At 40.3% G+C, this 26,063-nt stretch overlaps 1 protein-coding gene across 4 annotated transcripts in view; it reads right to left on the reverse strand.

Moving 5' to 3' along the window:
• Positions 1-633: 633 nt before the first annotated feature.
• Positions 634-26,063, reverse strand: part of Gas2l3 (growth arrest-specific 2 like 3) — a 35,159-nt gene continuing 9,729 nt past the window's right edge. For 2 of the 4 annotated variants that reach the window (NM_001033331.2, NM_001079876.1), the window contains exons 4-11: positions 25,577-25,624; positions 22,696-22,864; positions 20,842-20,957; positions 18,220-18,361; positions 14,027-14,090; positions 13,269-13,407; positions 8,832-8,939; positions 635-6,304 (exon numbers count right to left, since the gene is read on the reverse strand). In NM_001033331.2, the coding sequence (NP_001028503.2) occupies positions 5,015-6,304; positions 8,832-8,939; positions 13,269-13,407; positions 14,027-14,090; positions 18,220-18,361; positions 20,842-20,957; positions 22,696-22,864; positions 25,577-25,600 (2,052 nt within the window). In that variant the 5' untranslated portion in view covers positions 25,601-25,624 and the 3' untranslated portion in view covers positions 635-5,014. Of the gene's footprint in view, positions 6,305-8,831; positions 8,940-13,268; positions 13,408-14,026; positions 14,091-18,219; positions 18,362-20,841; positions 20,958-22,695; positions 22,865-25,576; positions 25,625-26,063 lie in introns of all 4 variants that reach the window. The other 2 variants (NM_001284344.1, XM_011243445.2) reach the window with 2 other exon arrangements.

Genomic DNA, 26,063 nt, shown 5'->3' on the forward strand with positions numbered 1-26,063 from the left:
TTTGGTTTTTCGAGACAGGGTTTCTCTGTGTAGCCCTGGCTGTCCTGGAACTCACTCTGTAGATCAGGCTGGCCTCGAACTCAGAAATCCACCTGCTTCCCAAGGGCTGGGATTAAAGGCATGTGCCACCACTGCCCAGGTGTTACTTAAGTGTTTTGTGACAGACACCCAGTGATCTTGAATGCAACATCCCTCTTATTCTCTCTTCCATAGCAGCCTGGCACAGACACTGCTGTTTGTCAGAGGCAAACAGTTATACACAACTTCAGTTTCTTCTCTTTGTTCACACCTTCGTAATATGTGAAGTAATTTAAAGTGACATAAGAAAATTGGTAGGAGTCATAAAAGGTAGGCCACAGAGGTTAATTTTAATTGGTGTGTACTGAGGCTATATCTCCAACCAGTGCTTAAATTGTTCCCACCTAATGTAGAAAGAGAAAACATTATCTTTGCATTATTCCTTCAAGATTGTGGGTTTTCTACATTAACAGTATAGATATTGTAAAACCACTTAAGATTTGTCTGTGTTTTCATATTTACCCAAAAAAGGTTTTAAGTGTGCCTCATCTTTTCCAGAATGTCATAAAATACACTTACACTTAAATTTTTTACACTTATAAAGTTAGGCAAACATAAAACTTCATTTGGGATTTTATTCTTAGAAACAGCCCAGGAAATACATAGTAGGTTAACTCCATTTTAATAATTGCTCTGGTCATAAAAGAACATTAAAAAAAGGATTTCAAATACATTTACGGTGTATCAAAGTGTGACCCTGAAACAGGACTATGGGAAAAGGAAGTTTGAAATTCTATTATCAGTGACTTTCTGTAAGCACAGTGTTGGTGTGTCCTATAAAATTTGACTTTAATAACTGATCATTTCCATTATCTCAAAGATAATTAGCCACGAGTCTGGTCTTTCTGAAACAATATCGAGAAACAATACAATAAAAAAATGTTTAAAATAACATAATATTTAAAACTCTTAATTTATCAGTTTCATATATGCAATTTCCAACATGGGTCAAATAATCAAAACACAGTTAAAATACATTAAAAAAGCAAACAGAGTGGGTTTATGCTGACATTTTAATACTTGAGAAAATATAAGTTAAGTTGGATACAAATACTGCTGACATGAAACAACAACAACAATTAAAAAACAACAGAATATATACAAATCCAAACTGACACAGAGATGGCATGAAACTTGGATGTAAGAATACATCAAAACCTTTATTAGCTCCTTTTAAGGAAGTAACAGATTTTTAAATTAGACAGAAATAAAAAAGACTGCAGAAGAAATTATTTTCTCCAAACTATTCCTTTATCCATTATGAAATCAAGCTGATGTGGTACCCGAAACCTGCAAACCCAGTACTCAGGAGACTGAGGCAGGAGGATTGCTATGAGCTCAAGGCCAGCCTGGGCTACCTAGAGAATGCCAGGCAAGCTGCATCTGCGTGATGAGACTTTGTGGAGATGACAGGCCAAGGGCACTAAAAGTCCATACATTGGGAAGGTGCTCTCTTCAAACACCTCCCCAGAAGCAGAGTGTAAAAAGAATCCCTTCATGGGCTGGTGAGATGGCTCAGTGGGTAAGAGCACCCGACTGCTCTTCCGAAGGTCCAGAGTTCAAATCCCAGCAACCACATGGTGGCTCACAACCATCCGTAACAAGATCTGACTCCCTCTTCTGGTGTGTCTGAAGACAGCTACAGTGTACTTACATAAAATAATAAATAAATCTTAAAAAAAAAAAAAAAAAAAAAATCCCTTCCCGTCCCTGTTCAGCTTTATATAATTACACATTAGCAAAGCATTCCAAAACAAAAACATTCTATTTTTAAGAAACCACACATGTGTCTTCCAGGTACATCAGCATTTTATGCTTAATATTTGGTTTATTAAATATTAAACACAAAAAGACCTTATGTAATTTCACACTAGTAGTAAAAAGAAGTGAGTACAACTGCATTATACTTGTTTTTTAAATTGTGGCAAAGATTTATCAGCTCCTTTAGAAAATACCAAAATACATCAGAAAGAATTTAACTTTTTTAATTTGGGAGGGAAAGATATTTACTAATTGATTGATTGCATGTATGAATGTTTTGCCTGTATGTGTGCAATATGAATGCCTGGTGCCTGTGTTCTGGAGGCCAGAAGCGAGCATCAGATACCCTGAAACAAGAGTTCTGGATGCTTGTGAGCCACCCCGGGAGTGCTGGAAATAGAACTCAGGTTCTCTGCAAGAATACCAAGTGTTCTGAGTTGCTGAGTGTTCTCTCAGTTCCCATGGAACTGAATTACTTATTCACATACAACCTATGCTTAGGAAAGACAAGGTACACACACAAAGAAATTCACCCTATATGACTACAGTTGGAGAAATGCTACTGAACAGCAGACAAAAACAAAAAACCCAATCTTTATCTTAAATAAATAATCCTAAAGTTAATTCGGGAATTTGTGCCAGGTGTCTGAGAATATCTTTATTCTTGATTACCCAGCACAAAAGATAATGTTTATAAAACTGTACAATGTACTGAGTCATAGGTTTAGTCTGCCTATAGTGTAATTTATATTTTTCTTTTAATTCTCAGAAGTTACTGATCTAGAAATAGTTTCGGCGGCCCTCTCTATGAGGGAATAGCCTCTCTAAAGCTACAATCCTTCCTCTCTGAAAGGTGTGTTAGATATTCCTGATTACAGAAATGCCCCTGGCATCTCTTTTGAGTGCTAAGAGGTGCTTTCAAAGATGTACATATTGCCATTAGTGATGCTCAGAACCGGAACGTTTGGCAAGTTTTTGGTGGTTTTCTGTTGTAAGGGATCCTGAGTAGATCTTTGATTTTATGCATACTGCTTGGGTAAAGATCCAGTGGTCTTTACCCAAGGTTCTCTTGCTGTATGTAGGTCTAGAGAATGCCAGCAGCCAGCCACGATGCTCACTCATTCAATGATGGCAGGTCTGGGTCAACTATTTTGTTTGTGTTAGAAACCGTATTTGAAGGGGCCGAGGAGGAAGCTCAGTCGCAATGCTTATCTATCAATGTAAGACACCATAGATCCTCAGTCTCACAAAGAAAAGAAAGGAAGAGGAGGAGGATGGAAAGCAGATTTTAAAGGGAGGGCATCTGAGTTATAAAAGAGGAGTCAAAGTGACAATTTTTTTTGAGGCGTGTCTCTAGTGCATAGCTGAACATGACCTTGAATTTCTGATCCTCCTGCCTCCACTTTCCAAGTAATGGAATTACAAGCGTGTACCTCTTAGACCTGCTTTTCCTTCCTACAACTTAGGATAACTGGTAATACCATAGTTACTTAACACCCTTAAAAGTTCCCAAAGTACATTAATAAACTTTAAATAGTGACAAGCCTGTACATAAATCATTTACAAGTATCCCTGTGGGTGGAAGGTGTTTATGCTGTCATGAAATCATTGGATATTCCTGACGAGAATCTGCCTACAGAACAGAAGGTACACTGTCTGCTGGGCACTGGAAAACTGAGCACAACATGGCCTTACTAATGAAGATGAACATAATCTGGAGACTAATTAAAATCGACAGTGTGCTAGCAAAAGAAATACAAGTCACCTGATGAGATGTGTGCATAGCATCACACAAAGGTTCTCTTAATACCATCTTAATCTTTTGTACGCGTCAATATATGTGGTGTGCATGCATGTATGTGAGTCTGTGTGTATATATGCATTCATAGGTGTGTGTGCGTGTGTGTGTGTGTGTGTGTGTGTGTGTGCATATGTGAACAGGATATATGTATGAGTCTGTACATAGAGAGAACAGACATTGACTTTGGGAATCTTCCTTTTTTACTAAGGTAGGGGTGGTCTCTCAAAAGAGCTGCCTCTCATCCATCGGCTCCTCTCGCCAGCCAGCTTGTCCCAGGAAATCCTGTCTCTTCCTCCTGAGTGCTGGGACTACAGGCAGACCATCAAGCCCACCCAGATTTGTATGTAGGTATGGGGACACAAACTCCAATCCCCATGCCTGTACTAGACATGACTTATCCATTGAGCCACCCCCCATCCCTTTTAATTTTAAGATCATTAAAACCTAATTCTGGTATCAAAACACATTATTTTAATGAAAAAATTTATATGTACATATAGGAAATGTCTATTTAAAATATCTTAGTATGCTAAAAGCTATTAAATGTTTCCCTGTCACACTGCACAGACTTCATCTAAAAATATAAGATACAAAGTGTCTAGATTATATATATATATATTTTTTTTTTTTAAAAAACTTAATTCTTACTAAATTTCAGCTTATGATTCAATAAGTTAACTTACTTGGTTGAGTTTTTTTTTCTTTTTATCAAAAATATTGGTTATAAAATGATACAGTATTAAAAAGCCAAGTTTAATTAAAAAACCAAATAGTCCCTTCTGATACGGAAATATTATAGAGATTTAAATAGTAAGAATTCCATTTAATCCAGAATAATATCAAAGTAAACAGCAGGAGCCATTGGTACTTAGGATTGCTGGACCAGGATTCCTGACCAATAAATTAGGTGCCTATTACAGCACATTTCAAAACCTTGCTGGCTTCTACTGTGTACCCCTGCCTCAGCCTTCGGAGCTGGGATTACAGGCACACACTAGCGCCAAGCAAACCATTGCTTTGTGGCTGAGCACAGTAACTAGTGTTTAAGAGTATCGGAGTTGCTATTAGCAGATAACCTCCACAGTTAACCTGTGTTCAAAAATATACCACCAATAGTTAAAATTCTAGTAGTGTTCTTGGACTTTTACACTTCCCTCAAACAGCAGACATCATTAGCAAGATGATACAGGTCAAAACTCACACATTTGTCCATTGATACACAAAATGCATGGGTCCTTTCCCTGACCCAGCTTCATCCCATCTTGACTTCATGTCTGCAGCTCTCCGGACAGACACAAATAGGAAGATCTTTGGTGATCCTTGTGGCTCGCCATTCATTGATCACCCTGATTTGCTGAAACGATACAAGTGTATTTATTTCCTAAGCTTCTTATTTCCGGTCATAACAAAATAATGGTCATCTTCTTCCTTCTTCCTGGCAGTGGGCATTTTATCTCCGCTGTCTGCCCCCTTACCAGATGAGGGTGGGTCCCTGAAGGAAGTTGGTGGCTTGCTGCTTTTGGGAGGCCCTTTAGCTGAGTACTGGCCCTTCATGGCAGTCTTGGCTGACTTCGAGACAGTTTCTGTCTTGGTAGCAGATTGGGGAACAGTCACAATAGACAGCGGGGTACGGCCAGGAGACTTTGAAGAGCCAGGTCCCGGATTCCGGCAGACACCCTTACTCTGAGGTTGCTTTTTGGCAACTGAAACTGTATTCTTACCTTTCGATCCCTGAGTAGCTTTTGCAGAGGACCCTGAGCACACAGAAGCTGGACTGTTTAAATTCAATGTAGACTGAAGTCTTTGTGCTGAGACTGCTCCTGACCTCGGCGTTCTAGTGGGTGGCTGAGACTGTGTCCCTAGACCTATGGCTCCGGTTTTAGAACTGGGCTTGGTCACTTTGGCAGGTGGCTGGAAAGGAGAAGGGTTAGGCCTTCCGTGCATGGCTCCTTTAGGTAGCTTTGGGGACTTGGATGATAAGTTTATACGTGACTCATCCCTAGAAGAAAGATGATTGTGTTTCAAATGCTTTGGTTCCATTTTTCCAGGAGATTTACTTGGTAAAAGTCTGGACTTAGACAGATCTCTTGAATTCTGGGCTGGAATAGCCTTGGTCTGTGCAGTCTTGGGGAAGGTGACACATTTTCGCGATGACTCTGAGGCACACTGTGCAGTGCTTGGTTTAGACCCTGGATTTGGAGAAGCCAGGGACTGCGATACACTGTTGGAAGGAGCAGTCGTCTTTTTTGCTGCGTCCTTCAAAGATGTCACCTTGGGATGTGGAAATGATGCTGGAGAATCTGGCCGTTTAGCCCGGGTAGACGGGGAAGCCAAATTACCTTTTACTGACGATGCAGGCAGACGTGCACCTGGTAGACGTACCTGTTTCTCCTTGTTCTTCGGAACACTCACTGGTGTGCCAGGTCTTAAATTTTGTTTCTGAAACATATTAACTGCTGACAAAGGGTTCATTTCTGGAGGCTGAGGCGTTCTGGCAGGCGAATCTGGCACGCTTTCATTAGAAACTCCTTTTTGAAATGCTAAAATTTTTTGTTCTAGTGTAGCAAACTGCAGTATTCGACAGGGGTCATACTTCAGCAAAAATCCCTGTAGAGTATCCCAGCCTCCACCGACGCGGACCATAACGTGTTTTCCATGAAGCATCTGCCCCAAAAGTGAAAATAAAAAAGTCAACAGGGAAACTGAGACGTTTATAGCTTCAGTCTGGTCACAATCGTGATATGCATTTGCTATGACCTGGGAAACAGCTTCATTTCAAACTGACACACTCTCTCTCTCTCTCTCTCTCTCTCTCTCTCTCTCTCTCTCTCTTTCTTGGTACTAAAATAATAAGTTTAGTATTAGGCTATACAACTAATAATAAAAGCCATTTACTTTGTAATACAAATATTGACAAATCATTTGTATCCTAAAATCCACACAATTAATATAGAAAACTGAAATAACAATAGTGTTCCATGGATTGAGTACTGACAGAAGGGAAGGAGACAGCAGAAAGCCTCATGGTAGGCAAAAAAGCAATTAGAAAGAACAACTAAAACTTGTATTTTAAATTTGAAAGTTACAGCCTATCAATTTCATCTTTAAAACATTTATATAAGGCAGGAGAGATGGCTCGGTGGTTAAGAGCACTGACTGCTCTTCCAGAGGTTCTTGAGTTCAAGCCCCAGCAACCACATGATGGCTCACAACCATCTGTAATGGGATCTGATGCCCTCTTCTGGTGTGTCTGAAGACAGCAACAGTGTACTCATACACATGAAATAAATGAATCTTTAAAACAAAACAAACCACTCATATAAGTTATCCTTGCAGATAAGAATGGCTCTGAGGGATTAAGGTATTTGTGGCTAGCCTCAAACCCGCCAGGCTGCCCCAACACAGGCACTTTTGTGGGGATAAAACAAACCCTGGCTCTACCAATGTGACCAGCTCAGCTGGTAGATCTTCGTATCTATATGAGCTCAGCTTTACACTGCAGCTCTAAATCCCAGTCTGTGTGCCTCGTGTTTACGACACAGTTAAGTGTGGCTTACTCTTGGTCCTAATCAAAGAACATGCTCTTTGGAGTGAGCCCTGGTGAATGCCGAGTCTATGTAATGGATAAGTGTTCAGAACTAATGTCGTTTATTCCCTCTGAGGTTCAGGAAAGAGTCTGGAAGAGGAGGTGGGAAGGGTGTAAGAGTCAGATGACAGGAAGAAAGGCTAAGAAATTTCATCTTCTGGGCCAGACACAGCCATTGTGGTAATAAACTCCTAGCTGCTGTGGACGGCTGCACTGAGCCTGTGTAGGACTGGGCCAGTCAGTCAGTCAGGCGTGGATGGAGGAGGGGCTTAGGGAACCCTTCCTCTTCCTGCTGACTAAGTGCTAAGAAAGGAAACCACAAGACCCCACAGTCACTTGTCCCAAGTCTCTCTTCCAGTTAGTTTAGCTAATTAATGTTAACAGCCAACTAACCTGCTTCTGTTTGCTATTGATTGCTTCAGGGATGGGTGAAACTGCCTTCGACTGAGTACCCATTGATGACCCCTGCTGGGCTCCAATGGAAGATTCAATCCAATACCTACACTGATGGTCACAGAAGGTCTTAACTAAACTACGTGGCAAAACAAACCCAAAAGCCATGAGGATAGGAAGGGATTGGTAGGGAAGATAAAATTGAGTTGATCGGGATGAGGGGCCATAACAAGAGAATGAAGAATAATCAGAACACATTATATGCATGTGCAAAGCAGAAAGAACGCTAACTCAAAGACAGGAAGTGAATTGGGGTTTCTCTCTGAGTTGGATCCAGGGTGGGAATGTGAGGACTCTGTGTGAACTATACCGTGTTTCTGAATCGAGAGAAAACAGCTCTTGTGTTATATCAAAAGTAGAAAAATGCTAAACGGGTGACATTTTAATGTCTTATCAACAAAAGGAAGAAGTAATCAACTGCGGATGGGGCAAAGGAAGGCCATAACTTGGGTATCCTCACCCCAAACCAGAACACGGCCATACACGGGTGTCCTCATCATAGTGCTCTGTGACCTAAGACAAAGATCTTGTGCTTCCTCCTGAAAGCACTCTCATCACAAATGGCAATACTTCTGTTTATTTTCTGACCAACTAATACTAATCTCAGTGGACATTCTATTTTGTTCGTTTCTTCTTAGGGAGTTGATGGGAAAATTATTTCATTAAGAAAATCTGAGCCAGGCAGTGGTGGCGCACACCTTTAATCCCAGCACTTGGGAGGCAGAGGCAGGCGGATTTCTGAGTTCAAGGCCAGCCTGGTCTACAGAGTGAGTTCCAGGACAGCCAAGGCTACACAGAGAAACCCTGTCTTGAAAAACCAAAAAAAAAGAAAAGAAAAAAAAGAAAATCTGAAAAATGCAGTAAATTCCCAGAAGCACATGGAAGTATTTTTAAACTCTATTCGATGTTTAAGCAGTCTCAGCTGTCTTCTAGTTACTTGAATGTTAAAAGCATCTACTCAAACTCACTTAAAATTCCTGGAATCAAGCATTCCATATTTCTTCCTGTACAGTGAAATTCTTCCATGAATAGCCAGCCCCTGTATTCTAATTTGTTTTACAAGGTAAAGGGGGGTCAAAAGGAGGTTGGTAAAAAGTGAACCCAATTCCAAGACAAACCTGCATGAATACAGACTGTAACCAGAAGACTTACCCTTATAAAGAGAATTTTCTCCCCTAGCCGGTACCGCCCTTCGGATAAGTATTCAATAGAAAACCGATGAGAGCAGCTACAAGGAGGGTCCTCCGCAATGTGTTTAACCTACGGTTGAAAATAAGCATCAATACTCAGGGCTTACCAGGGAAAGTTTCTATTAAAACTCAAAATGCAATGCTGTTTGATAGGAAGATGAAACTCAAAGATAAAAATATAAGGCCCACTCAACTATATAATGGTTCTCCTCCAGCCCTGCTGGTCTTTAGGCAGCATGAGCTCATCATGAAGTCTGAATTGTTTAGAGCCCCGAGTAATTACATTTGCCTGGAATCAAAGATTATCTAGTCAGATACAGGCTAAGGAAGAGTTCTCACTTTTCCATTAAGACAATGCTAAACTAACAACGTGGGAGGGAATACCTAGATTTGTTCCAAGTTCCTGTAAAAATAAGCAGAGATGTATGTCTGTATGCTCAGGATTGGATAAAACTCTTCATATCTCAATTCGAGAAGCATGAAGAAACTGAAAGGGGGAAAAAACCTTAATTCTATCCCTCAAACATCTTTTTTGATTTATTAGGAATTTCAAACATGCATACAATGTATTGTGACCACATCTGCCTCCAGCCCCCCCATTTCAACTGCTGCCCAACACTTCTTCACGGTCCCCTCCCGAGTTCAGGACCTTTTTAAAAAAAAAAAAAAAAAAAAGATTTATTTATTTTATGTGTGTGAGTACACTGTCACTGTCTTTAGACAACCAGAAGAGGGCTTCCGATTACATTAGAGATGGTTGTGAGCCACCATGTGGTTGCTGGGAATTGAACTCAAGACCTATGGATGAGTAGCCATTGCTCTTAACCACTGAGCCATCTCTCCAGCCCCATGCCTTCTCTTCTCTTCTCTTCTCTTTGATAATCCACTGAGTACACTTAGTGGCTGCAGGCTTGTCCATTGGATCATGGCAACCTATATGGGGGCACACACCTGAAGAAATCCAACTCTCCCTCTTGCAACATCTATGAAATGCCAAGCACTTCTGAGTTAGGGCAAGGGACCTGGTGACCCCATTCATGCTGGAGTGCCGAAGACTGGCTCAATCCTGTTGTGCAGGTCTTATGCAGACAAGCAACTACTGTGAGCTTATGAGCACACCAGTTCTATTTCACAATGCTCCTCTATGACCTCTGGCTTGAAGGTCTTTGGACCTTCCCTTCCTCAATGTTCCCTGAACCTCGGAAAATGGTAAAATTATAGTAGCTAGAAAAACAAATTCAGTAAACCTATATTTTACATTTTGAAATATGGTTAAGTGAAAAAAAACATTCTATATCTGCCTTTAAGACAAATTATTGGGCTTCTCATATTAAAAAAAAAAATCTTACTTGGCATGCTGGTGCATATCTTTAATCCATCCCAGCATGCAGGAGGAAGAGGCTGGGAGTGTCAACTGTTTGAGGCTAGCCTTGTCTATACTGTGTTCCAGGCCAGCAAAGGTGGCATGGTGAGACCCCATCTCAAAACAAACCAACAAAAAAGGTCATAACTATTTTCACAATTGCTTATCATACTAAATATATCGTAATATATTCGTTTACTTGAACTTCATCCTAATGTTTTAAACATCCTCTTTGGATACATCCAATTTAGCTGTGCACTAGAGAGATATTTATGATTGCCTTAATTATCTACCAAAAATAAGTTAACAATTACGAATCCAGAGGGTCTGATAAGAACATTATATTAATAGACTCTATTTCCATATGGTGTTCACTTAACAAGAAGATGTGCTTGTTAACAACTGGGATTGGTCCCTGTAAATTACTCAACGGGGTTCCTCTTGCTCACAGCCTGGGTGCATTTACGCATGTGCACCCACATCCATGTCCTGCACACACATGAAACAAGACCCTGAAGGTAAAACTTTCTTAAGCTTATAAAATTTCATATTCAATTTGCATATTCAATAGGCTCCAACACAACAAACCAAATAGCAACTGTCCTATATGCTAAATATTAGTCTAGGATATCTGCACATAATGTCCATTGAATGTATATATTGAAAGAGGTTTGTTTGGTTGTAGGTCTCACAGTAAGAATTCAGGCCTGTTTCCTCTGTTTTCCCTGATTAGAATATCCAAATCAGAGCTTGTATTTGGCAATATGAAGCTGTTAGCGTTAGCAGCCATTGCTAGCAGAGTCTACACAAGGTAATGAGATGTGGATAGCAATTTTTTTAGATCTAGTTATTGCATGATTAACAGCACTGAAGGAAATATCCAAAGACAACAAGCTACAGTGTGACTGCCTTATTTTCATTCTCCTCACGCCCATTTTTTCCACATACACATATTTTTCATAAAATCAGCATTTTCTCCCTGCTATAAAACTGTCATAGCGATCACATAAAAAGATCAGTTTGTGACAATACTGACTCCTAATTTATCAAGCCTTTGCTCTATTGGAGGATTTTTATACTACTTATTTTTCCCCATTATAAATAATAGTATAATAAACATTTTTGTTCATTTTTTTACTGAACTCCATTATAATAAAAATGAAGAGAGTATATTTGCTGCTCTTAATATCTTTTTTCACAGTTATATGTTAGTTTTCATTAAAACAATAGCAATTCCTAAGTATAGATTCACCACGATTTATACAGCTTTCAGTTTTCCAACTTTTAAAACTTTTGCTATTGGAACAAAATGGGATGGTATTTTGTTGCTATCTTATATTTCCTTAATTACTAAATTTCAACATTATACTTTCTTCTCGTATCAACACAGTCACTGCACATCTGCCCACTGAAAATGTTGTTCCTATCAAGTGTACTGTCTTCACGTAATACATTATATCGAAATTTTTTATTTAACAAAATGTATTTCAGTTTCCTTTGTGAAATATCAGTCTTTAAGGCTTCATGAAGATTTAAATAATTTCTATTATTTCTGCTTCCCATTCTGATACTTATAATCATCAAATGTGTCAGTAAGATAATATAGGTAAATACTTTTGAGCTAATAAAAGCTTTTCCAACTAACACTCTTAATCTGTGTTACAATAAATCTGAATAGTTATTCTATTTTTTATGTGTGTGTATCAGTGTGATTATGTGTTTTGTATGTTGGTCTGTATACTGCTAGTGTAGACGCATGTGTAGACTCATGTATGTGGAAGCAAGAAGTCTATATCTAGCCTGTCTTCTCTTCCTCCTGTTCTTCCTCTTCTTCCTCCTCCCGTTTTTTTCTTCTGGGCTCATCAGTTGGCTAGAGTGACGGGCCAGTGAGCTCCAGCAGTGAGTGTCTCTGCCTGCTCCCTCCCACCCTGCTGTACTAGGGTCTCTCTCTCTCTCTCTCTCTCTCTCTCTCTCTCTCTCTCTCTCTCTCTCACACACACACACACACACACACACACACACACACACACACACACATGCCTCCACAGCTGATTTTTACAAGGGTGCTGCAGATCTGAGCTCAGTCTCTCACGCTTTTGCAGCAGGCTCTACCAACTGCTCGCCAGGCCCCAGGCGGAATGATTTATCAGAGAAACCATATAAAACAAGAAAAGAAGCACTACTAAATATTTATTACTAATGATCTATTTTTCCTGTCAAATAATTTCCTACACTCAACTTTTCTTTAAAATGCTACAAATCTTCTAGTTATTCTAAATTACAGTCAGCAGAAAATGTTTGATATTCCTCCCACATCCATCACTTATACCACAGTCACTGAAGAAGATTTAGAACGTAAAGAATTGATTCTATTGATTTCTACAGAAGGAGCAGGTACTGATGAGAAAACCATCACAATATGGCCCACCATATAACAGTTCTGCATACTGTCTGTTAGAGACAATGTTCAGAAAACCCATCAGTTTATCCTCTCAGCTTTTCTGCTTCCTCCGTCCCCCTAGCATCTGGGTACCAGCCACTTAACCTTGGATCTGTCTCTACCTCACAATCCTTAAGTAAGTCCATAACTGGACTTCTAAAACATGGCTTATACTCATTTCGCTTGCTCCATTGCTCACTGCTATGACCAAATTCAACCTCTCGTTATCTCATGCTTGGGCTATTACTATAAAACAAATGCAATATGCGACCAAGAAAGCAATCCTTGATTATTTACAACCCAGATTATAATGCCACCATACTTACAAAATTTAAAAATAAAAACAAAACCCATTTCCTTCTTAAGGCCTTTACCTGTCATACTTTGAGTATATATCTATTCTTCACACACACACACACACACACACACACACACACGCGCGCGCGCAGAGCTCAGAGAGCAGAGGCTAGTAACAGGGATATATTCTGACTAGAAACCGTTTTCTTTTATACACAGTATTTCCAGTAGCAATTTAAAAATACACAAAACTATAAAACGTCACCCAGCATAGCCCAAAAAGCACAGCGGTAACTTACAGCTTCATGTAGTTCTTCTTGCTGACAGCAGGATTTGGGGATGCTGATGGACTCTTCAAGCCCCGAGGCATTAAGCAAGGTCTCTTCCAACTCAATTTCTTTCTCAAGTTTTACTAATACTGGTGGCTCAACTCCGTATCTGAAAGCAAGCCAGGGGAGGTCTGATCACTCAGTGTGTACCCAACTACATCTCTGCAGATCAAGACAGGTAAGGTTTTATTCCTGGAGGGAAGTCTACATGACTCTTTTCTACAAATTGTTGCACTGAGACAGCTGGACGTCCTTTTTAACATTTCAGATTGCCCAAAATTCAAGTACCATCTCTATATCGTAACACATATCTGGTGTTATGTAAAATTTTCAGTATTTTCCCTGGAGTCTTGAAAGGCAGCTTTAAAACAAGCCGGTGGGCAGGTAGGGCTGATGAAGGCGTACAGGATACAGGGGCTCAGCCTTCTTACCAAATGGGACCTGCTCGGCTTTGAACTGCATGGTTTTACCCTATTCTTAATCCGGAAATGTTAAGTGGCATTTCCACAACTTCACAGGAAATGAAGATGAGGCCAAAGAAGACAGCAAATGTTGCTGTATGTTCATGTAGATACAAGTAAATAAAGACACAGAAGGATAAAACAGGAAATTGGGCTACTCCATTTTAATCAAGAATCATGTTCTTTGGGTATAGAAACTAAGATGGAATTTAAGTGGTTTAAAGGTATTTAGGATTTTGAAATTCTGAAATGTTGAGAAATACGCACCTTGACACAATCCGACCAATCTCAAGAAGACAAAGGTACACCTGTCTGGGATCTTTATGTAAAACTGGGGAAAAAAAAATGAGAGCAAATGTTTTAAGACTCAGATGTAAGACAGGAAAGACATTCTGACAGAGGCTAGAGTATAAGAAAGAAAAATGAAGACAGCAGGCTTACTTGCTTAGAGGAGACTCAGAAAGCACATTTTTACTCTATATATATATAACTATTTCTACTGTGCTAAAAAAAAAATTAAACTAGTGAGCAAAAAGGAGTGGTCCAGGTATTTACTTGTACAGCATTTCAGATTTTAAAACCTATGGATTTAATAGCAGTTACATTATAGTAAGGGCTGGGGAGATGGCTCAGTCATGAATGTCAAATAAAAGACCCGGAGTTCTGGTATCCAGCCCCAATAGTCAAGTATGGGCCACACATCTGTAACCACAGTGCTGAGACAGATAAAACACAGAAGATCCCGGGGCTCAATGGCTGCCCAACCTAGACAAACCAATGAGCTCCAGGTTTAGCAAGGAACCCTGGCTCAAAAATAAGGAGAACACAGGAGACCCTTGATCTCCGCCCTCCTCTGAATACATTATAATACAGATCTCTTAGCAGGAGATGCTGTTTGAAGAGACAGGTCACCTCAACTTTATATAGTTCTCAAACTTCACAAAGACAGGAAGTAGCAATTCCTAACTTACTCTCTGATGCATCATTATCTCCAAAACAAAGACAGAAGCCAGAGAAAGATATCACAAGAAAACCGAAAGCCAGTATCGAAGCCCCACAGATATGAATGCAACCATCTTCAACATGCTGGCGACACAACCTAGCAGTGTGCAGTGGACAAGTACAATTTGTGCCAGGCATGCAAACAGTTGAATATATGAAAATCAGCCAACGTAATTAATAGAAACAGTGGTCCTACGTCACACAAAAAGGGATAGCATACAGATGAAAGAATTTCAAAGAATCTAACACCATTCCTATGTGCGAAAAAGACAAAGCGGGATGGGGGGTGGGGGGACTCTCTTATATTTTTGGTTGTGAGCCTAGCCTTTAACGGCTGAGCCATCTCTCCAGCCCAGTGGGGGGACTCTCAATCTGATAAGGGGGCCCATGAAAAAGCCGCAGCTGATAGCATTCTAATATCATTTACATTTAAGGTAAATGGTGGAAAATGTTCCTCCTGAAGCCAGGCTAAAGATAAGGGTACCACTCCGATCGGCTCCAGTCAACATCATAGTTTGTGGCCTCAAAACAATACAAGATAAACAGGTTAAAACCCGTACCGCCTTTGTTAAGCAATGATACTTAGATATAACAAAATACAAAAAATAAAGAAAAGAGACAAACTTAAAAACTTTAAATTTGGGACTGGAGAGATGGCTCAGCAGTTTTGAGCACTGACATTTTTTTGGGGACTCAGGTTCATTTCCCAACACCCACGTGACAGATGGAAATTGAATTCCAGTCTAAAGGCATCTGACACTCTCTTCTGGCCTCTAGGCAATACATGATACACAGACATACATGCAGACAAAACACTCATATATATTACATATAATCATATATATAATGTATGTAGTAAATATATAATACAATAAAATTTTAAAAATTAAAAAAACTCTACACATCCCAGGATAATATTAAAGAGCGAAAGATGGAAAAAAATACTTGCAAATTATATTTGATGTTGTAAAGCATTTAGAATGCACACAAAACCTTTGCAGGTCCATAAAAAAGATAAATGACATAACTTTAACAAGAGAGCAAAAGAGGAGAAGTGGAAGGAAGAGGAGGAGAAGGAAGAAGAGGAAGAGGAGGAAGAGAAAGAGGAAGAGGGGGAGGAGGAGGAAGATAAAAGGAGGAAGAGGAAGAGGGAGAGGAGAGGGAGAGGAGGAGAAAGAGAGGAAGAGGAGAGGATGAAGAAGAGAGGGAGGAAAAGGAGAAAGATGAGGAGGAGGAAGATGAAAGGAGGGAGAGGGAGAAGAGGAGGGAGAGGAGGAGGAGGCAGCGGGAGCCTGACACTTTTCATAGGCCTCGTGTTAGCTTCGCCAGGACAGTACCTATGACTACCTTTTCCTTAGAGTTAGAAACCTTAAAGAACTCTGGACCCAGTGGAACCCAACGTACAACGTGTTCTGAGCACACACCCTGGCTGCACCAGCACAAAGGGCAGTCGTTCCTTCAGGTATGAATAGCATCTGTTATACGCATAAAACCAATCTGTTTCCTCTGGAACAGGTCCTGCTTGATACACAGCTCGGGCTGAGATTATGTAAGTGTATAGGTGTGTACCAACATGCCTGGCTATAATGTATTACTGTTTAAAGCAACAGAAAGACCTCCATTCTAATTTAACATCTACAGAAATAAAGGAATTGATCACGAAATATTTCCAACCTGTTTTTATAAATATCCCAAGTACTTTAAAATAGTATACTTCTTTCATAAAATTACTTTGAGTGTCAAGCAGATGTTAAGAGAAAAAGAAAGAGAAAAGAAAATTATCGCTTCAATGCTACAAACTGGTACTGACAGTATTTTTCTTAGTCCTACATTGCCCTTCAGCACGCTGAAAGATGTCTTCTACATTTAAAAACTAATGACATTCATAGACCATTTCAAAGAGTAAGCTACAAAGGGGAGAATTCAAAGCGGTCCCCCTTCCTTTGATCCCTAGTAGCAGGATGCGCCACTTAATCAGCTACATTGTAACAATCTGCACACCTGGGCTCACAGCTCAGCAGCCTCCCGGGCAAACCACTGAGCCCTACTCTACACGGGGCAAAGGGAGGCAGACTGATGCACAGCAAGCAGGCTGCGGCCTAGCCAGGATCAGGCCACACTAGCAAATTCGACTAAGAGTCTGTTTGCTTTTAATCACCACCATAAATCAGGAGCTGTAAACAGCATCAGTGATAAAACCTCTGTCTAGAAATATAGTGTCACCTTGGTGATAAAGCTCTTACCACAGCATTACACGTTCCGTGCATGTGCATTTCTATACAGGCATATGTATGCATGTACACATCGATAAATGCTTTGGAATGTGTGTGTGCACACGTATGTGTGTGCATGTGTGTGTTTGTGTTGTGTGTGTGTAAAGCAGCCAGCCAGATGCTCCCTTAGGACCATATAGACGTTTCTTTCTGCTGACTTAAGAAAAATGAGAAAAAATACATCAACAATTTTTTAGTGGAGCATGCTTTTTGTTGTTTGCTTGCTTGCTTTTTTTGAGACAGGGTTTCTCTGGGTAGCCTTGGCTGTCCTGGTTGTTGTGTTTTATAAACAGATGAGGAGAGAAGGTCTGTGTTTGGCAGTGGGGGGTGGGAGGGTGGGGTGGGGGAGCCATGCTGGAGCATCCCTTCCCCCTAAGGGACCAGCCACATGATGGTGTAGTATAGAATAGAGTTTATTCAGGGCATGGGGAAGGGAGTTGTGAGGGTAGAAGAGACAGAGAAAGGCAGAGAGAGAGAGAGTAGAGGGCGGTCATGAGTACATGGAGAGTGGGGAAGGGGCGGCAAGAGGGGGGAGAGAGAGAGAGAGAGAGCAAGAAGGCAAGAGAGCAAGAGAGAGGGAGGGGGTAAGCAACCCCTTTTATAGTGAGCCAGGCACACCTGCTGTTGCCAGGTAACTGTGGGGCGGAGCCTAGACAAAATGCTAACACTGGTACTTTCTGGAGACCAGGCTGACCTCGAACCTCTGCCTCCTGAGTGCTGAAATTAAAGGCGTGTGCCACCACTGCCCAGCTTGAAGCATGAGTTCTTTAACAAAATGGCAAAAATATCATTCTTTCTAGATAATAAAGATGGCAGCTATTATTTACAATTAAGTCTGAATACTAAAAGCACAGTTCACCTTTTACCTCTGTAATGATCTGGGTAAAGAGGAACTGCTAGCAGTTTAGACCTGCTAGAACCAATCCTCAAGAAAATAGTAGAGCAGAATTAGTGCAGAATCTTCTGACAGCCAACTTGAGAGAATGCTAGATATAGAAAGCCCATTAAAATAAGGGAAAGGCTTACTACATTTGATTAGTATCTGATTTTTCAGATAAAGGCAGTATAAATTGTGTAAGTAACTGTGAATGGCACTTTGAGTCACTGTTTAGAAACTCAGAAATGAGGGACAGACACGGAACCATCCTAACAAATACTGACGACTCCAACAGCAAGAGCTCTTACCTAAACCTTCCGACTCAAAGAGGTAAGTCTCGTCAACACCGATGTGTCGGCACCAGTGAAGAAAGTTGGCGGTGTTGTCTCTGGCAAAGAATGAGCCCGAAGCAGCATCTTTCTTACAAGGCACCTTTCTCATTGGAAAGTTCTAGAAAAGACATGAGGATAAACAAACAAACAATCAATATTTTCATTAGGAGTACATCTCAGTATGACAAAGTAAATGTTAAATGCATTAAATGTTCCTAAAAACTGTACAGTTTGGAGGGAAAATAACTATCTTCAAAAATAATTTTCTTTTTTTACGTAAGTGTTTTCCAGAACAAAGATTCCTACAAAAAATGATCTACTCAAAATTAGCGGTAGAGTCAAGCTTCTTTAATCCTTTATAAAGCAGCACACGCACCTCAAATTTTAAAATGGTGGCCTGGTAATGACAAAGCATCTACAGAGTGTTTCCACACAGTTCAACATGCACACAAGACTATGCTATGCTACAGTCTAACAAATCCTCGGTGTTGCTTTCTTCTTCAGACAGACTCATGAAGCAAGAGACTATGAAATTCAGTAGTTGCCCATCCTTAAATTCAGGTTCTTTGGTGACCACGGTCTCAGAAAACCCTATGCTTTTATTTGTGTGGGTTTAACTGTCTGGCTCATGAGAACTGTAACATTTCTGCCGGGGCTAGGGCAGAGAAGCGGGGAGTTCTTTTGCTTTTGAACTTGGCAGCTCATAACAGGTGATGCTTTTAATGTAACAGGTATAGTGGCTCTTTCTCCACCACTGCCAGTGTCTCTCCCTAGAGACAACTGCTATTACCAAGTCTAGGCGTCTCCTTCTGGGTGCTATCATTTTCCAGAACTGAAATAGCCTTTATGCATGATTAAATACAGAATATATTATCGTTTCCAAAAATATACAAATAAATATAGCAAACTACAAAGATGACTAGTATTAACTGAAATCCTCTCACTGACATTTCAATAGAACATCTCTGTGCAGAGGTGCCCATGTGTGCCTAGAGAATGCCATACAGACAAGATTCTGCAAACTGATTTGTGTGTGCGTAGTAGTGTGCATGTACGTTTAAAGTATGTATACTGGATAGACTGTGGGCATATTTAAGACTTAAAAAGAACACATTTAAATAATCATGTCTAATAAATACATAATATTTCAATGTGTTTAGCTACCACAATTAGTTTTTACATCTCTATTGATAGCAAGTTATTTTTAACATTTGCATTATTTTTATCTGTGCTTCCCTTAGAACAAATTCCTAGAAGTAGAGAATTTCATATACCAAAGGATGTCCTCTTGGTACTACATATATGGATACCTGTGTGCATGTATGCATCTATATAGACATCTCACTTATTATCCTCCAAGAACAATGATATCATTTTATATTTCACTAATAGCAAGTCCAGGCTCCAAACTCTCAAAAACACTGAACATTTGATAAAAAGAAAGATTAAAAATGTAATCTACTTCAAATCATCACTTTAAGTTTAACTTTTTTTAAAAAATGCTATATATTCCATTAATACTCAAAACTTTACCACCAAAGCAGCAGATGAAGCTATAGAGATGATGATGATGATAAAAATAACAAAGATGTGACCTGTGTGCCACCTTAGGGTTTCCATTGCTATGATGACACACCCTAACCAAAAGCAAGAGAAGGAGGAAAGGGTTTATTTGGCTTATACATCAGTATCAACTGTTCATCACCGAAAGAAGTCAGGCAGGAGGGCAGGAACCTGGAGGAAGGAGCTGATGCCGAGTCCCTGGAGGAGTGTTCTCACTGGCTTGCTCACCATGGCTTGCTCAGCCTGCTTCCGTATAGAACCCAGGACCACCAGCCCAGGGATGGTACCACCCACCATGGGCTGGGCCTTCCCCCATAAATCACTAATTAAGAAAATGTCTTGCAGCTGGATTTCATAGAGGCATTTTAAAATAGAAGCTTCCTCCTTCCAGATAATTCTGGCATGTGTCAACTGGACATAGAACTGGCCAGCACAGCCAAAAGCAAACACAAACCCTGCTTGCTGCAAGTAGCAAAAGATCTCATAGCTGGGGAATAGAGTAGTCTAGTGTGGTACCTCTGCCCAATCTAGGCGTGCAGCTTATAAATAATGTAACAGAGTTGTGTGTTATTTTCACGGACTCATTTGGGTTGGAGATTTACTGCAACACCCACATGCACCAACATGCTCATGGAGATTTGTTTTTTTTTTTAAGACATGGTCTCTCAGTGAACCTGGAACTAGTGGACCACTGAGCCTTTGGGAATCTGTCTGTCCTTGTCTCCTAGCCCTGGCATCACAGGCACAAGCTATCATATTCACCCTTTACATGCGTGCTGAGGCTCTGAACTCAGGCTCTCATGGTACATGACAAGCACTCTGTGTGTTACATGTTTACTGGTACATGATAAGCAACTGGGCCATCTTCCAAGCTTCAAGGCTAACATTTCCACCTTTAGTTTACAAATAGTATCTTTCAAATGTTCAAAAAATGAAATCCATTTTTTAAAGCCAGGTATAGGCTGGAAACATACAAGCACAAGGGACCGTGAGGAGCAGAGGGGAAGAGCCAACGTCCCTGCTGTCAGTACTCACCCCTGGCTCGTCAGAGTGGCAGCCTTTCACCATGTTCTGAAGAACATTGATTAGCTGACACAACAGCACTCCATTATCGAGCTCTTCCAATAATCTTTCTGCCTTGATGTCAACACCTAAAAGCACATTTTAAAAAGCTAAGACACATCTAGAAGCAGCGAAGTCAAAACCAGTGGCTAAAACTCTAATGCAGTCAGGTAACATCTGGAAAACCAAACCAATACCAGATGAGCCACTAAGTTACCACCTTTAAGAGGTAGAGTAAAACAAGTAATGTTGAGTTAAATCAAAGACAAAAGAATGTTAGGGTTGCATAAAGTTCAGGAAAAACATATGTACACTTAGGTAAATTCACTGCACATTAATATCACTTGTACAAGAAAAAAAATGTTCTCTATAGATAAGATGGATTTTGTTATAATTTATAGATTAAATACAGGAGGAGAATAACTGGGGAGATCGACTTTTGCCTCTAAAATAGCTTCTTTAAAAAGCACTTTACATTATAAACTTTAAAAGCTTTCCCATTACCGAGCAGATACCAGACAAAACCAGAGAAACTGCTTATTGTGTGTTTTATCTTAGGAGGGCCTCAGTCCATCCTCAGGTTTTTCCTTCTCATAAAAATCTCAGGATGCTATGTGAAAGTCTAGAGCTAAGTGATTTGAGGGACTTAGGAGAAAGCTTACTTAGTAAAGTCTGTGGTCCTGAGTTTGGGTCCCTGGAACCTACATAAAGTGAGGTGTGATGGTGTGCCTGTGGTGTAGTCAGGCAGAGCTCAAGAGCTTGTAGCCAGCTGGGTTGGCAAGCACATGGTGTCTGTCTGTCTGTCTATCTCTCACATACACACACACACACTCACACACACACATGTATACATCCACACACACACCTGTACCTACATACAGGCACACATATACATGCACATATACACATACCCATACATGCATACACATGCACACATACTCAGGCATACATACATATGTACATATGCACATACCCACACATATATATGCACACATATCCAAGCATATGTATGCATACACACATGTATGAGTACATATGCACATATACACACACACATATCCAAGCATACATACACATGCACATATGCACATGCACACATACCCAAGCATATATACATATATACATATACACATGCACATATATCCAAGCATATATATATATATATACACACACACATACATATGCGTACATACATATGCACATATACACATGCACATATACTCAAGCATGCATACACATGCACATATGCACATATACACATACCCATGCATACATACACATATACACATGCACACATACACAAAACAAAAAGTGATATTTTTCACTCAATGGGAAGAAAGTTCAGAGCGCTCATCACAATCCTGAATAAAAAAAAATACGATGCCAGGCATTCTCCAAGTGGCCTTTTCTTTTTGGCTTCCTTTGCTTCTATTCCTCCATGTTTCAGAAACTGTATTTATTTTTATATAACCAAAGTATATCTTCCACTTATAACCTTATGGCTCATTCAAGATTGGGGTAAATTAGTTTAAAAACAACAACAACAAATAAATAAATAAATAAATAAAGCAATATTAGAAATACTCAATTTTTTAAAAATCCAATAATATTAAAATAAAATGTTTGTGCAAAATGATTGGCTACATCAGTCAAATCTCAAGTCCCCTACAATTCAAAGCCGAGGCTCAGGACGAGAGCATCTTCTTGACTCTGGGGACTGGGAAGACAAAGGGCCTGACTCTGACATTCACTGAGTATCCCTGGCATCTGGAGCAGTCAGTCACTCCGTAAATGAACATAAAACATCGGTGTCTCTGGAAGCCTTACCTAGTAAGCCAGATAACCAAATAGAGAGATCTTCCTGCATAGGCAGCAGGGTGGCTTCATGTCTCACGGCTATCCACTCGTCATACTGGCAAACGTCAGCCAGTCCCGGGCCATGTCTGGGAGTCAGGGGACACCTGGGACTTAGAGGCAGATCTTCCCCAAACCACACCTAGACAAAATACCAACCAATCATTGTTTAACGTCACCATATGATGACTCTGTTTAAATAAGTAGCCATAGACCATCCAGAATAAGCAAAATTGTATCATCTCATAGAAAAGACATAAATCAGAAGAAAACTGGACTATGATTTTAGCATTGAATACAGTGGTTGATGTCAACAAACACTAAATTAATGAACGGATTCTACTGTATAGACAAGAGAATAGAAATTCAACAAACAGTATTTTTTCCGCACTTGTTAGCTTAGCAGTGTACTAGCAACTACACCAGAGTCTCCCGCACCTTAGCTATAAAATGGGTTAATGACTCACAAGATACCTATCTGCAGCATCTCTTACTGGCCCTGACAGACAGCAGAGATTAAACAGATGTCTGTGGAATGGACAAGTGAATGCAAACGTGAATGGCTTCTGCAAACTTCAGATCATAATTGTGATGTTTTAAATATTCATTTTCTTATTTTTAATTATCTGTGTCTGGGTGTGTTGTACATATTAGCACAGGTGTCCAAGGAGGCCAGGAGAGTGTGTCAGATCCTTTGGGGCTGGAGTTGCGGGTAGCTGTAAGCCACTTGATAAGGGTTCTAGGACCAAACTCAAGTCCCCTACAGGAACAGCATGTGCCCTTGATCACTGAGCCATTACTCCATCCCCTTCAATGCTATCTTTAATTTTTTTTCCAGATACTTTGATTAATGCAATTATAATGTCAAACTATAGTCTATAAGCAAATGTCACTTATTGTCTGTATTTTTAAGACCTACAACTGGAACATTTTTTGATGGTTATATAAGTACCACACTGTCCATCTAACAGTTTCAATTTTGCCTACTGACCTGTAAAGCCCAAAATAATTGCTACTATTTTAAATTTAAAAATAAGAATAGGATCACATAAACATACTATCAAACCAACACTTGGAAATATTTGAAATGAGCAAATTTGCTTTCAGATTGTTTATAGAAAACTATGTGCAAAGTATGAAAGAAGCAAACATGAAGTCGCTTTTAAAAAAAAGAGTGCAAATGGCTCTTGTCTTCAACAGGGGTATTCCAAGTGAGGTGTGCAGGAGTTCTTCAGGGGAGGCGACTTGGAATGTAAAGAGCAGGGACAGTGGTAAGAGAATGACCCTCTGCGAGGTGTCTGGCAGAGCAGCTCATTAGAGAGTGTCAGAGCCCAGCCAGCTGGATGTCTCCACCAGGAATGACTGAAGAGGGAACAAACACGTACGTGCCAGGAGGCATAAATATACGATATTTTAACAGAAAACAAAGGACCGCTTAACAGACAACAGACACATCAGAAAGTCACAGGAGCTCCCACTAAAAACAAAAAGGAAACAAACAAAACCCCTGAAGAAGAGGAAAGCATCAAGTCGGGCTCCTGTTGGCCAACAACTACTGAGCACGAGGTCTGCCTTGGGTGTGGTTTATTAACCCCCCCCCCCCCCCCGTGTCAGGCCATTGAAGAACACTGATGCTCCCTCTCCTATCAGGTGACAAGTGCAAACAGCTTCTAGACTATGGGCGGGATGGTTGTCTTGCATGAATTTGTGCAGACAATCTATAAAGGGGGGAAACCCACTCCCAGTCTCCTCTGCTGAGATACAAACAGACGTTAGAGAAAGAATTACTAAAGAACAAACTCCTGAAGCGCGCGCTAAGCAATACCCATCCGCGTGGTTCTCTGCTTGTGCTATCTCGCTGCCTCACAACTACCCCGCAAAACGTGCATCGCTATTCTCACCTTACGGGGGATGAAGCAGAGGAAGAGGAGGCAAGATACCTCACAGCCTCTCACCGAGATACCTCACAGCCTCTCACTGACAGCGGACAAAAGTGGGGTCAGAACTAAGCTGCGATCGACCCTAAGCTCTGGCTTCCCGAGGTATTTATTGGCAGCTGACTGTATCTTTCTAGGTAGAAAGGTTCAGTGTGCCTTTTGTCCTTAAATTAATATTTAACTATGCTATTAATATCTAAAGAAAGAAAACAAAAGAACGGAAAGGCAATAAATGCAGGAAACACCAGCTTTAGACTATCATGATTTCTGCGACACAGCTGCTGGCTTTGTCCAATCATAAACAGGGAAAAAAAAAAACCTACTCTTTAAATTTTTTTTAATTTTAACATCCAGTGAGGTACAGGCTCATTTATTTTTTTTTAATTAATTTATTTATTTTATGTAAGTACACTGTAGCTGTCTTCAGACACCCCAGAAGAGGGCATCAGATCTCATTACGGATGGTTGTGAGCCACTATGTAGTTGCTGGGATTTGAACTCAGGACCTCTGGAAGAGCACTCAGTGCTCTTAACCACTGAGCCATCTCTCCAGCCCCCAGGCTCATTTATAAAGCATATGTACAATTATCTAAACTAAGCCTTGTACCTTGTATTTGTTTTCTACTAAGTGTTCCTTCAACTGCAAACATGTACCGTATTGTCAGGAGGGGATACTATAAAACATTCTACTTAACCTTCCCCAGGTTGACCCACTCACCCCAACATTCTTTTGATTCTCTCAACAATCTAGCACGAGTAAAGCTCAGAAACAAAATCTCCTCAGAACTAGAAAGTCAAAATGCACTATACCTACTGTTAAAATATAGTGCTAAAAAATATACTCATGCCGTAAGAAGAATTAAATCAATAATATCAATTCAGACTTTATATTCATCATTTAGAAAAAGAAAACTTACTTGGATTGCAGGCTGCATGGTCATCTACACTGAGATGAAACTTCTATGCTGGAGAAGGAAGATGGCATTAGCTCCCAGGTGATGGCAGAGTTCCTGCTCCCTCAAACCCCAGATTAGAACAATGAGGCACGTGATTTTCCTGCCTCTTTGACAGAACACCTGAGACCCTCACACCTCGTCAGAATAAATAACAGTTGAGAACTTGGTGGTGACTCCCTTCTGCCTGCATAAAGGCACCTGTTACTTGGCCGAGAAAAACCAGGAACACTTGGGTGCGCCATCCCTGGTACTACACAGAACTCATGACAAAACATGAGCCTTTTCCTCTATACAATAATGCAAAGGGGATGTAAATATAAGCCCCACCCCCACCCCAGCAAAACCGATCCTGAAACTCAGGCATCTTTCTTCTCTTATGAGTCACATGGACTTTATGAATCGCATGCTAAGCCATAAGCTCTTGCTGCTAGATAAGAAGAGGGTAGAG

This window comes from Mus musculus, chromosome 10, assembly GCF_000001635.26.
Source record: "Mus musculus strain C57BL/6J chromosome 10, GRCm38.p6 C57BL/6J".
NCBI lineage: Eukaryota > Metazoa > Chordata > Mammalia > Rodentia > Muridae > Mus > Mus musculus.